The following is a 13,506-nucleotide window of genomic DNA, read 5'->3' on the forward strand; positions in this document are numbered from 1 at the left end:
CTCAGCACTTAACAAAGCACTGGTTAGCCAGTTATAAAGTACTTCCATTCTCATTTGCTACCAAATGAAGGAAGGCATCTTCAGGCCAGAATGAAAAGGAACTATTTGAATTACAAAGACATTGCCTCATAGTTTATTCCATTTTCTGTGTCATGTGTAGTTCAGATGCTGACTTGTTTCCACTAACATCTTTACAAAACTTTCATGAGCAAAATGAATTTCAACAAAAGGGACTGTGGCCTGTTTTCTCTGTATATCATCTGTTTCTGCCTTCGCATCATGTAAGATTTAGAAATGAAGAAATAGTTACATAATAAATCGTTTGGTGTGCAAACTTAACCTCCTTATCGGTCTGCCGAWTTCTCCATAAACAAATTTTCCACCAACTTATGTGTCATAAAGAAGGGGCTATTCCAAGGCCAAGATTTCTTCAGTCAGCAGTTTTTGTACATGGATGTATCTCCGTTGCCTTCAGTGGCATTGCTTCTGATTTATACTGGCATGAGCTGGGACCCATGCCTAATAAAATCCAAACACAACAGCCTCTGAAATGCTCCAGATAATCTAGTGCATTAAGATACAGCCTTCAACCCAGGACAGACACCAAGATACTTCATGGAAATGACAGATATGCTGGAATTACAGTAATGCAGCCATCTCCACAGCTTTTTCTTTCTTTTTTTTTCTTTTTCTTTTTTTCCCCCCTTCTGAGTGGATTGACTCACACTAGCGAGTCTGGTTTATTCAGGAAAATGCTGACTTATGGACACGTTAGCTGGTGAAGGCCAGGTTAGAGCAAGAGGCTGCTGTCTCCACTGGAGGTGAAAGGCATAAAATTAGATGGAGGAACTGTCAGAGTTTACTGAGTATGTGCAGGCAGAGTAGAGTTGACATGAGGATCAACTGACAAACACAGAATGGAAGTAAATGAAAACCTGGAGCTATCCAGGGCAGCAAGTTTTTGATGGAGATGGGAGTGTGGGTAGATCAGGGGCTCCTAGGATCTTTCAGGGCATGACCTGGAGATGGGCATGGGAGTGCAACAAACAACAGCAGGGGAGGAGGTGATCTGAAGATCCGTTTAGTGATGCAGAGAAGGGAGAGCAGGTCCAGAGGACGTCCAGAAAGATGACAAACAGATGAATTTTGGCACTTCAGAGAAATGGCAGGTACCAGAGCAGCAGGGGAGGCAGCTGGCAGCAGAAGCCAAATACTGTGATGTAAGAGAGGTTTCTGAATTATGGCATTGCAGGGTTAATATGTCATGCAGCAGCAATACAGAGCAGTTTGGGCTATGAAAAGACATCCAGTGAGCACCATTTGTACCTTTGACAAAATCCGAAGTGGACAGCTAAAAACCTGCAACCCAAGTAGTCAATGTGCTGGCTGATGTATTTATTCATAAGCAGTCTGCAGAGTCTTTGTATGTAAATGTAATATGGAAGCATACTCTCTGAGTTCACTYTCCCTACCACCGAATAGTAAAAGCATTCCTTAAGTAATTCCTTCAGTAATTACAAGCAAGTTGTCCCTAATTCACTCCCTTGGCATTGCTTTTTTTCCAACCCCTTGAACTGTTCCACATCTGGAAGGGCTGTAATCGAAGCCTTAGATCCAATTTCAGACTATCTGATGTAATTACATTCTGTAATCTGCTTCCCTCCTGACCCCACAGACCTGGAAGCTGCCACTTTCCTCCTCTAGAAATACAAGACTTAATCAGCAGCACAGCACGGAGCCCGCTTGTCGTTTCCTATGCATTAACATCCACTGTATAACGACTAATTGCTCCCATACGGCAAACCCACTCCCTTCTGAACACAATGGGACCGGTTTGGAGCTGAGAACTGAAAACCTTCTTGCCAACAGGATCCCTGAGGAGTCTTCTGAATCTCAGAGGGATATGTACCTTTAAGCATTTTAACAGCAACTGTTTTGCAGGTTGAAGATTTATCAATGCCAAAAGCAGACGCTTCCACCACCTTCCCAAAAGCACCGTGACCCAGTGTTTTACCTAGAGAAGCAAGAGTCAAGAATGAGCCAAGGGGGACTTACGACAGTCTGCACCAGATAAGAGGGAAACATGCATTCTCAGCTATGCAAGAAATATAAGACTCCAAAGCCCAGGCACAGCATAGACCGATAGTCAATAGAAGCCTGTATCACATATTGCAGTATATGTATATGAACACTGTGGTTTATATCCATATAACTTTAATGCAATACAGTATGTGATAGAACAGAGTAGAATAAACAAATCTGGATTCAGCTGGAGGCAAGGTTGAATATATATCAATGACTTCAGGGTAAAAACATTACATACATACAGTTTATCCCCAAGCCCAGGAAAATCAGAGTTCGCACTGAATATGGAATTGTGGAATCCTGATCTATCATGAATCACAATCATGGAGATAGCTAGTCAGGGCATTCAGGCAGTCTGAACCCTTTAACCCTTCGGTTATTGACATTTATTTGACATAAAAGCTATATTACATGGAATTTAAGCTGATAATCTTTCCTATTTTCCCTTTCCTTTGAGTTTTCCAGCCCATATGACCTAGTGTGCTCTGAAGGCTCTGAGCCGCAATGCAGCAGGGCACACTGGGCATCACTGTCTGACTTTTTGGTCCTGCCACTTTGTTCCTGTGACTCACCATCCTCAGATGCTTTTTCATTTTTGTCTTTCTTTCTCCTTCCTGCATCTTTCCCAGCTAAAGCACCACAAGCACATGTTAACACACCTATATTCCATCCGCACATTGCTGCACACAGATGTTGCTGGTTCCCTGTGTTAATACAATCTATTTTATACATTCCTTTGTTCCATCGTCCCTTGTGCCGACCTACTGAATGAAATTTGCTTCATTTTTGAACAAAGACTTTTGTAAAAATGACTGATCATTTTTTCCTGACAGCTCTTTACAACTCAAAGCCAACTTCAAATGGTCGATAAAGAATTGAATATTTGATGAATTGATGAGTTTCTTCCAAAGAAAACTCATGGAAAGACTGTGCTGTTTAAGATTCACATCCATTCCCCTTGTCCTCTGTGGGAGTGAAGCCAAGCTCTTGACAGGGTGGGTACCTGGAGCACTACTTCCTTCCATGTCAAGAGCTTGGCTTCACTTCTTCAAGGAGCAAGAAGAGGTGATGACTATTTTGAGAGATGGCATCTTTGCTTTTCTTACCAAATCTCTWGTTTGACCCCCAACAAGGATGATCCAGAATGCTTTGCCTCACTGCCAATTCATCCCCATGGAAGTTCACCGGTACTAAATGGTACGTTGTTTCTTGCATTATACAACTGATCCACGGAAATCGAGGACCGTTAGAGATCATCATTCTTTATGACAGTAATACCCAAACGACTCACCCAGCCGCAGTCTGTCTCTTGGGAACTCCCATTTACTACTGTCATAGGGAAGACGGTCACACTGCTCATCAAGAGGCATTTCCTCTGGATCCATTATAATTGACAGGTATCCTGTTTTAATATCCGTGGCATCAGGCTAGAAACAGGGTGTGGAGAAATTATTCATAATATTTACTCTGCAATTCTAATGGAAGAGAACTGTCATCTGGAAGACTGAGTGCAAGCTGGGGAGTTCCCTGAATTCCAGTCTTACCTCTGAAATTTATTCTGAACCATAGATGCATCTATTCAGCTTCCTGCCTTTCCTTTCTTTTTCCTTCTTCTGGGAAATAAATGTTTATATATGCCTGCCACTTGCAGGTGTTCAGAAGAATCACTGATTAATGTTGGTAAACACTCCGAGGACATAAAATCTATCCCTGTCTTCTACCTGTAKTATTAAAAGAACTCAGTGCTTTTTATAGGGACTCCATGAGATAGGCTTCCTGRTGTCCTGCTGAGCATGTTCTGCTACACTTTGGCAGTTTATCAGCATTTATCGCAGAATCAGAAACATGCTACGTGACCTTAAAACTGATAAATGACGGGGCCTGATTCTCCAAAGTTATCCCCTTCATAKCTATTGTTTATTCTAATTTAAAATTAATTAAAAGCTGGTGAAAACTGCTTCTGCTAATRCTGCTTGGTGAAAAACTGTGATTTGGTGGGACCTGTAGACCAGTGCATATGAGTGTAACCTGTAATAGGAAATTCACTGTTCACAACGCTGTTAAACTGGATGCAGCGAGAGAAAATGTGAATTTAATCACTGCATTTGCAATAGGCAGGGGGAGTTTTATTCAGGTGTTAATGATCAGCACTAGCACTATAGTYTGTGTCAGCTTCAGAGCAGATACCTATGGTTTCCACTCTATTTACTGTTTATTTTAGGAAAAACAGACTTAAATTTGATTAATTTTATCAAATGCTTCTTGGAATGTTACTGAAACTTTACTTTTTTCAAGTCACAAATGGGAGGTAAGGGAAGACAGAATAAACTGGTTGGTTGGGACAAACATCCTAGAACAGTTCTTAAAACAGGGCTTCCTTTGCTGTTTATATTTCAGAGAAATCATGTTAGACAAGTGCTGAAGTCAAGCCCTCATTTTAGAGGATTAAGGATTTAATTTGTTCTCCTAATCTTGCAATCCAATTTGACTCATAGAAAGGGAGAAGCCTGATTTTCTGATACTAAGGAAGTTGGTAGAAATCTYGCAAGTATAAGAGACCTCTTCAGGTGTCAAGGGACTATCAGCAGARATCTTGGACTGCAATTTTATAGTAACATTTTGCACAGTTTTTTGCTATCTGTCCCAAACATTCGCAGTGGCTTGACTTCARCCCTAAACTCTGATGCTATTCCTAAACTGGATCCAATCCCAGAGCCTTTGTGCAATACGGATGCTCTCTTACTTTTCTCAGTTTCCGAATGAAAAGGGTCAGAAGAAGCCAGAAGAGGGTAGCTGCTAGGCCAGTGCAGACCAAAATGATAACTTCAATGTTGGATTTCTCCTCAGAACCTGTAGGTTAAATGTACAACCGGATTTTAAATTTAGCCAAAGACTTCAACAGAATAGTAATTCTCATCGGTCCAACACAATATATGCATTTTACCTTATCTTGGACCTCACCTTGTATTTTGATAAAGGCTGATGTGCTTTCTTGGCCCATGTCGTTGGATGCYTTGCATTCATAGAGCCCTTCGTCATCTTTTTTCACTCGCTCGATGACCAGGGTATTATTTTCCATGGAAATTCCTACAGTGAGGGATTTAGGTTAATTTTATCACAATGATCTATCTGCCTGCGAATGCTTTTAGGAAGTAGAGCAGTGAAAGCGAGGTCTCTCGCATGCAGGCCTGCTACTAATCTCTGTGCGGAGCCACTCTAACACTCTTCCCYGTGGTCTGGCAACAACCAGCCCTGCCATTTGTTTTCTCCTCAGTACCTGCATAAATTGCTTGGGGACCATTTAACCAACAGCAAACGTGGCTGTTAATTTATCATGAGCAGATGGAGCCTAACAAAACTTTGAAAGAAGTTAGTGGGATGCTCTGATCAACAGCAATGGGAGCAGGATTGGGTCTGAAAGGAGCTTGCCGACCCAGGTCCCTCTCTGCTTCAGCYGCATGCCTCAGGGCAGGCCCTGAGCTGATATTCTACCTGGCTCTTCTGTTAAGACCAAACTCCCACTGGTACAAGCAAACAGTGACTGCGTGTTAGCGGGGCTTTCTGCTGTGGGGTCCTCGCCGAGTTCTCYGGCATCCCGAGCTTGAGCGGCACGAGCTTACTCCCTTTTCTGCAGGGCTGAAAAYGCTAGCCCGAAGTGGGAAGCTGGGTTCTCTGGTAGCCTCCTGAGTAAAGATTACAAGATACAGTGGAAGAAAAGGAAACTCAGAGAAACTCTTGGAGAAAGCTGATGTCTTGGATGCTGTGGGAAGCGATGGCAGTACTAACACATGGAAAATCGAGAACAGATTAGACACATCTCTAGAAAAATCACTGCAGAGAGCAATTCTGAATTCAGAGAGAGCCAGGGGCAAAATACAGAGTAGGAAGAGGGATGTAGCCTAGGTATGATTTAAGTGAGGCTTTTCCATATTTATTTCCATTTTCCATTTATTTTTCCTGATTCTGTGGCACAAAACTGTTTCACTAAGAATGTGTTTGGAGCAGAAAGAGGGAAACAGACAGGGCTTTGAATCCAAAAGGGAAGGACATTTTGCATTGCTGGATACTGTGCCCATGAATGCTGTTGTTGTTAGCAAAAGTATTGCACATARCTTGCCACATAGTGTGCTGAAATATTTACCTTGAGGTGTTTTTTCCAAATATTTTATTTATGTTTCCATTGGTTGGATGAGTTACATGCTTGTCCCTCTAGAATTATTTATAAAATTTCAGTAGCTATAAAGAGTTTCTGCTCAGAACAGCCTGATCTGAATTATGGATGATCCTAGATTTCCCACCTAGCTCAAGATGCAAAATTAAAATCACAGGACTAGCTACTAACACTGGTTTCTCCATGGTTTGTAGGATATTGCAGGACAGAGAGATCAGAAGGAATTCCAGGCACAGGTAAGGGAGCTCATGCTCCCTGCCTGTGGCAGCTCTGTACCAGCTGGGCTGAGAGTGCTTTCTCATGACTGTGTTGTAGGAAATAAAGGAATGATGTGTGATATGCTACAGCACAGTAGAGGACCTGACCGTCAGGGTGACTGCCCTAACAACTTGCTGCAATATTCTGATCAGGCGCCAAGGATACCTTACTAGTTCAGCCTCATGTTTTCAGACCCACCTGACAATCGGATGCGCTGTGTCTTGGATTTGTACGCAAAGTGTTGTCTTGCAGAAGCAGGCTGAACAGCAGCATGCTGTACTCTTTGGTTTTACTAATGCTATGCTAATGTATGCAGTGTATCTAGCTGACTCTGCAGGCACGAACACCACCGCCTGCAAAAGGACAGCTGCATAAGCAGGCATTGGGTTGCAAGTAGTTGGCAGCTCTGACCTCAAAGTCCAAGCTGAGACTACTGCAGTGGTCTGATATTTTTGGATTCGTGTGTGTCTTTTTGGGGGTCAGGTGTACCATCCTGACTCTGCAGTGCTTGTAGAGGCCAGGGAGTTGTAGGTCCCATATTTGTGGCAAAGGTGGCAGTTTTTATCATGTGAGGTACTGTCCTGGGCCACTTGCTCGAGATGAGTTCACTCACCTGATGCTGCTGAAATGGGATAGCCATTTTTCCTCCATGTAATCTGAGGCTCTGGCGTTCCACCGACTCTGCACTCCAGAATGATTTTGCCACTGATGTTAACCTCCAGATCTGTGAGGTTTTGTATAATATATGGTGCGGCCTTTGCTGCAATCAGCACAAAGTGAAAAATACAGAGTAAGTTTTCAGAAGGCAACTCCTACAGCTCTGCATTCTCCTTGCCTTTGACCACCTGCATGGCCTTCCCAGGCTGGACGTGGCAAAGATTTGTCGATAAGGGGTAGCAACTCTCCCCCCCCACTCCCCAAATTATTGGAGGAATGACTGTGTCATTTTGCTTAATTTCAAACTGACTAAGCTGAGATTCAGCTGCAGCTTGAACCTCCTTGAGTTTCCCATCCTCTGAAAGAAACTGAGGATAGTGTGTGGGCAGCGCAAATGCAGAGTGAATACAGAGAGAGGAGGAGGCAAAGAGGAAACAGATCTAAGGATTTTGCATTTTTCTCCACCATGTGTGCAGTCATTACCTACCACCAAAGCACATTACTTCCACTTTGTGTTCATTTATAAAAAATACAGAAATGCAGTGAATAAAACCCCAAGCATAGCATAAAATATACATACAACCTGCAATAAAGACAGTAGCTAATGCGTATCAATACATATAAGAGAATTATCTAAAAGCYAGTTTGTATAGGGGAAGGAAAGCTGGTTTGGAGGGGTGTTTCCATGTATGTTCTCCAGGAAACCTGCYGCTCTGACATGTACCAGACAAATAACAAACCCCAGTAATTCTTACAAGAAGGTGATTAAGATTCCGGTTCTCCCGTGGATGAATTCCCAGTCTGTGTTTTTCCCATAGCCATCATGTGTAGGTGTCATGTGTAGGTGGAAATTTGGCTAAATGAATAAAAATATCTGCTGGGGGAGAGGCAAGTGAATTACCTGACTGCAGAGTGTGGAGAAAGCCCAGAGCCCCCACAGCAGGTGATGCTGAYGGGTGGCTCAGATCCCAGCTGTGGGGCCAAGCCAAACCACCAGCAGTGTATAACAGAAGGCTGAGATTCTTTGCCTCCCTCCGCACCTCCGGAAGAGGCAGGTGCTCATGCCATTTCTTAAAATAAATCACTTCCCACGGAGGTGTCAGAGCCGTGCTAGCCACAGCTGGGCCRTGGGTGACCATTTTCGTCGTGGGTGCGTGTGTCCGTGTGGAGGAGGAAGGGACTGCGAGCGTGTTGCTGGCTGCAGTAGCCAGGAGCCTGCATTGGAAATGTGCTTGTTCATTTAGACGAGGATGAAGCCAGCACTGCATGGCCTGGTTTTAACCCAAGTGACGAGTGTCCTTGCAGCATCGCTGTCCCTTTGGTGTCACATCGCCCGTTAATGTAAGTGGGGAAACCAAATTAAAAACCATAGTTTAACCCTGCTTCTGAAGTACTGCTTTCTGTACCCCGACTTGCTGCTGTTTATTTCATTTCTACTCTGTTTCTGTACTTTGGGGTTTTCTTCCTCATTAGAAGATCGCTCATAAATTCACCTATTCCAGCAGCACTTTTTCTCCTGAGAAGGCTTAGAGCTGATCACTCTCACGTTCTTCACTATGAAGCAGAAACAATTTCACAGGTTGCCAGTGAGTTTCTGCTGGTGTAGGCCTGGAAGAAGTATTTCCTGCCCTTTATATTCATATATCCAAAGAAACTAGCCTTCAAGATCTAAACTGTTACTATTTTTGTGAAAATGGAAAAAAATGAGTATAAGTAAGAAAATACTGCTGTTGCAATGAAGTGCATTCTACTTACCCCAAATAAATGATACATATCACTTGATTATACATGTGACCAATAACATGTATAACATTTGTGATTACATCTGCTAGGTCCAAATCTATAGGTATCCATACAATGCTGGCAGCTGTAAAGGGATGGAGTCTTCTACCAAAGTCATATAGATCTAGGGTGACAGTCCCAAATGATAGAGTTGTGCTGTTAATAACATGACGGGTGGTGTTCCTCCCTTCAGTCAGCAATAAATCTGCACCCAGCATTGAGTTAGAAAAATAAAATGCTGCTGAAATCTCCCTTCTCTGCAAGGTGAACATTTTATACAAAAACAACAGTGGCTAGATGAGTAATCCTATGACTAGGTGCCAATCTGCAATGTGAAAAAAAACCCCAAACACAGAGCACARAGTGTATATTGGGACTGTTCCTGAGTGATGCTGAGCACCTTCTGCTCCCAAAAGCATCAAAGGGAGCTTCAGCACAGCAGAAGTGCTGTGCATCTACTCCTAGTTCGTCTGTCATCTTCTCCTGGCAGAACCTACCTCTGACAAGGAGCTGAGTGTGCTGCTCGAGCGTGTCGGTGGTATTGTGCTGGTTTTGCGCTCCGCACTTGTAGAGGCCGCCGTAGTCCTCTGTGATGTTATTGATGACCAATGTCAAAGAAATGGAGTAGTTGTCAATCTTCTTGATCATTGAGTCACTGCGAGCCACCTCTGAGGAGGGGTAGTACCAGGCCAGGTTACTGTAGATGTACTTGGAGGCCCTGCAGGTCAGCTGAACGTCATTGCCCACAATAGTTGTAATCTTTGGGTCTGTTTGCAGACCAAAGGGTACATCTAGGARGAAGAGAAAATATGTTTACCATCAAGGCACGTCTGAGAATGTCTTTGGCTGCCTGTTTTCCACTTGATGGTCAAATTTCAAAGAGCGGTGGTAATGGGGTGAGCCAAGTTCAACTGAGAGYTGCATCTGCCTGTGCAAACAGGCGCCTGTACTCGTGAGTTAGGAATCTGACTGTATCTTTCATGTCACAATACAGACTGGGGGTAATTTGGCCCTGAGTATTCTAATCATTGTATTTTCGAGTAATTAACTGAAAGTTTATATATAGAATTACTTAATGGACTAAGAGAGTTTAATCAAGAGAGACTGCTATCCAAGCAGACAAATGCGTGTTCATGAGATGTTCTCTCTCTATCTGCAATCAGTGCTTAAAAGTCTAATTATATAAGAATAAAGAAACCTAGTCACGTTTCTCAGAAGTAACACTGTCTTTCTTTACCACCGAGCAATTTCCCAATACATTCTCGTTTCAGCTATGCCAATATTTGTTTTCATCAGATGTTCATCTTTGGTATATACTTGCTCACTGAATGGATTAACTGATCTGGTGATGTATAAATCCTTGAGGCCTTAATACTTAACAGAGAAATAATTGGAGACAGAAGTCCAATCTATCCACAAAAGAATCACAGTTTTTTGTTATATTTTTAGTAACTTTTCACTCCAGAAAAGACTCAGTTTTCCTGAAGTGCCAGACTGAATCCCTTTGAAGAAAAGAAAAAAAATACTTCTGAGTAAGAATCCCAGAAACTGGCAAGCAGACATCTTCCTATCACTACTGCATTAGCCATCAGAGACCTCCAATTAAATTCTGTCCAAAACAGACACTTTTCCTATTTTTATTCTGTCAGTTTCAGTGCTATATCCACCCAGCAGACTTGAATGAAAGTGCATTTATAACCACAGTGACCTTGTGATTCTTCTTCTTCTGTCTGCTCGATCATGATTTTGAAGCAGCTGAAATGGAGAGTTATGAAGACCCCATTATAAATTTTTACCTAAGACCAGAGCATAGCACCTGGATGGGATGCTTTGGGAAGACAAGGTCTGGATTACCATCTGAGTATGAATACTAAAAAATATAAATAAATAAAACAATATAAATAAAAAAATAAAAATATAAATCTGACACATCGTTGCTTCAATACCAAGCTATTAATAAGAATACCATGATGAAATGGATGGTACTTTGAGAAGGACAGAAGTTAAAGAGGAGCACGTACTCATTGCGCTTGCAGTCGGACAAATTCCACATGGGAGCTGGAATTTGGCCAAGGGCTTACACTGCAAACTCTTGCAAAAAGTACTGTGAAAGCTATAGTTGAGGATTAATAGTGAGGCTGTTGAAATAACCAATCTGCCTTATAATATACCATATATTATATATAATACAGAGCCCTGAAGGAGCTTTCCAATATGATTAAAAATCTTTCTCCTTCACAGGTCATTTGGAATAGAACCAATAAGCTTTGCTTCATGGTTTTTAAAGACTGGCACCAGAAATGTTTTACAAAAGATCCATAAAGAGGAGAGACCCCTCAGGCCACTGCCGTGGAAATTATTTTTCTCTTCTTCCCTTTTTCATGGACTTTTGATTTAGTTTATGCAGCCTTCTGTTAGCCTCAGTTGCTTTCTTGCTTACTGCTAGCTGCACGCTCCAGCTGACTTGTGTAATACTTCCATTCCTGAGGTCTGCTGTCCTGTGGTTCCAACATGTCAAGATGATGTTTTTCAAGAAGGGGAGAAAAATCTGAGGACAACAGAACTTCTCTAAACAGAGGGAATTAAGGTCCAGTGAAAACTACAGTATGTAGCACAGGCAGCAGTTCTTTTGAATCCTTCAAAATGTTTAAATGAAGACCAGAATACAACCCAGCCAAACATGACTGAAGATCCCTGATCTCTGGAAGTCCCCGTGTGCCATCTGCTAGAAGCTCAGAGGAGAGATAGGGGAAAAGTACCCTCTTTACTTGCCCATTTCTTATATATTTTCTAAGTATTTTCTGCTAGCTCCTGCAAGAGATACGGTATCAAGTTAGATGGATCTTTGGTCAGGCTCATTCCTTAAGTAAGGTCAGTAGCCTGGGACAGGCAGTTTCCATCCTTGGAGGTTTTCAAGACTGGGCTACAGCAAGCCCRGGGTAATCTGCCCTCACCCCGTAGCCGACCCTGCTTTGAGCAGRAGACCCCTGAGGTCCCTTCCAGCCTGAATTACCCTATAATCTGAATTGCTGCATCTCCAAGTACAGAAGGATTCTAGATGAAGTGGTGAGGTTGGAGCTTGGTCATGTTACCCAGAATAAAACACCACAAAGCTCTGCAAAACACGCAAGGCAAGCTAAAGCTTAGCTGCGCTGGTGTGCCCTTGCATCTGCCTCTCCGGAAGCTGTTTCTTTCGGGAGAATTCATTCTTACAACTTGCAGCCCCATTGGTTTTGCAGGGTGAGTTTCCCCAAATGGCTGTGGGGGGAAAGCCCACTCTGGGGAAATACCGCCGCTCTTGAATAAGGCTCCTGTATAAAGCACTGCCCGACGCTGGCAGTGACACCATGAGCTGGAGCGCCCAGAGATCTCTGACCTTTTCATCTACGCTCTCAATGAATTTTATATGTTAATTTGCAAGCTGACATGTGAAGGTTGCTCAGTRTTTTAGCCTTGCTACTGGACTTCCTTGTGCAGAGTTTTTTTCTACCAACTTAACTTTCTGAGAGCAGAGGACTGRCTTGTTTTTCTTATCATTCCTTCCACAGACATTTTTTATTTAGGATTTTGAATATTTTTAGCTGGGACTTGCGCTATTCTCTTCCATCTTGTTAGCCTTTCAAGAAGCTCTTTCTGCTCCAATAGAATATTCATTGATTTTCATTACAGTGGAAGGAAAGAGAGAAAAAAAATCATCCTGTGCTGCTGTCCTTTCTCTTTCCTCCTCCTACCTGGATCATCTGGGGAGTAACTGCAGCTTTGTGAGCACATTATAAGTCAGTTCATCTCTTAGACTACTTTGCTTACACAGTCTTGAACCTGAGCGGTGATTAACTTCCTCTCTCTGAACAGATACAGCGTTTTATAACACGCCTAATAAGTCGGCTAAAAGAATGCACCGTGGGGCCTTTTCTCTTTTATCAGCAGTTACCAAACATTTGTCTTTCGTATTGTATTACTGTGTAGTAGCAGCGAATTTCACTCTAGACTGTGTGGGATTCCGTGGCAAAATAGGGAAATGAGCCATTGGGGGAAGGTAAAAAGTCAGCATAAATCAAAAGAAAGTCTGGTTCCATTTGTATTTACAAGGAATTAATTGATTTTAATTTCCTGTGCTTTGCACAATAATCTGTATAATTCAAAACTTCTGCTCTTTCCCAAATTCCATGGCAGTGCCTGTCGGGGTGGAGGGGTCTCCCGCCAGGCATGTGCATGTATGAAAAAGAGAGAGTGAGAAAAAGACAGGGTGAGCCCTACAATCTGAAACAGCACAGAGCTTTTCATAAATCCTGTAAACATGTCAGGAATAAACAAATGGAGAGTGGCAAGCAGTCGTAGAAAAGCCTAGTTCATACATTGCTCCATTATCTGATGGCAGAGTCTTATCTGATGTCTGAAATACAATATTTTCTTTCTGGTAGAAATCTTTARCTGCATTTTTCTGAGTTGTTTTTGCAGTCAGATAAGAGTTGAAAAGGGGCTTTTGTTATTATTTGTTATTTTTATCATAATTCATTTGTATTCCAGGAACATTCAGAGGCGTCAAATAGGAG

General features: G+C 42.5%; 1 protein-coding gene across 1 annotated transcript in view; it reads right to left on the reverse strand.

The window, feature by feature from the left end:
* LOC146584664 (vascular endothelial growth factor receptor kdr-like) overlaps positions 1-13,506 on the reverse strand; it is a 180,655-nt gene that overhangs the window by 34,446 nt on the left and 132,703 nt on the right. Inside the window, exons 13-18 of the mRNA XM_085324289.1 lie at positions 9,451-9,744; positions 7,128-7,274; positions 5,047-5,172; positions 4,829-4,935; positions 3,377-3,512; positions 1,910-2,014 (exon numbers count right to left, since the gene is read on the reverse strand). Coding sequence (XP_085180415.1) covers positions 1,910-2,014; positions 3,377-3,512; positions 4,829-4,935; positions 5,047-5,172; positions 7,128-7,274; positions 9,451-9,744 — 915 coding nt within the window. The remainder of the gene's footprint in view (positions 1-1,909; positions 2,015-3,376; positions 3,513-4,828; positions 4,936-5,046; positions 5,173-7,127; positions 7,275-9,450; positions 9,745-13,506) is intronic.

This window comes from Rhea americana, unplaced genomic scaffold (genome assembly GCF_003343005.1).
Source record: "Rhea americana isolate MKP2758 unplaced genomic scaffold, rheAme1 scaffold_90, whole genome shotgun sequence".
In the NCBI taxonomy this organism is placed as follows: Eukaryota; Metazoa; Chordata; class Aves; order Rheiformes; family Rheidae; genus Rhea; species Rhea americana.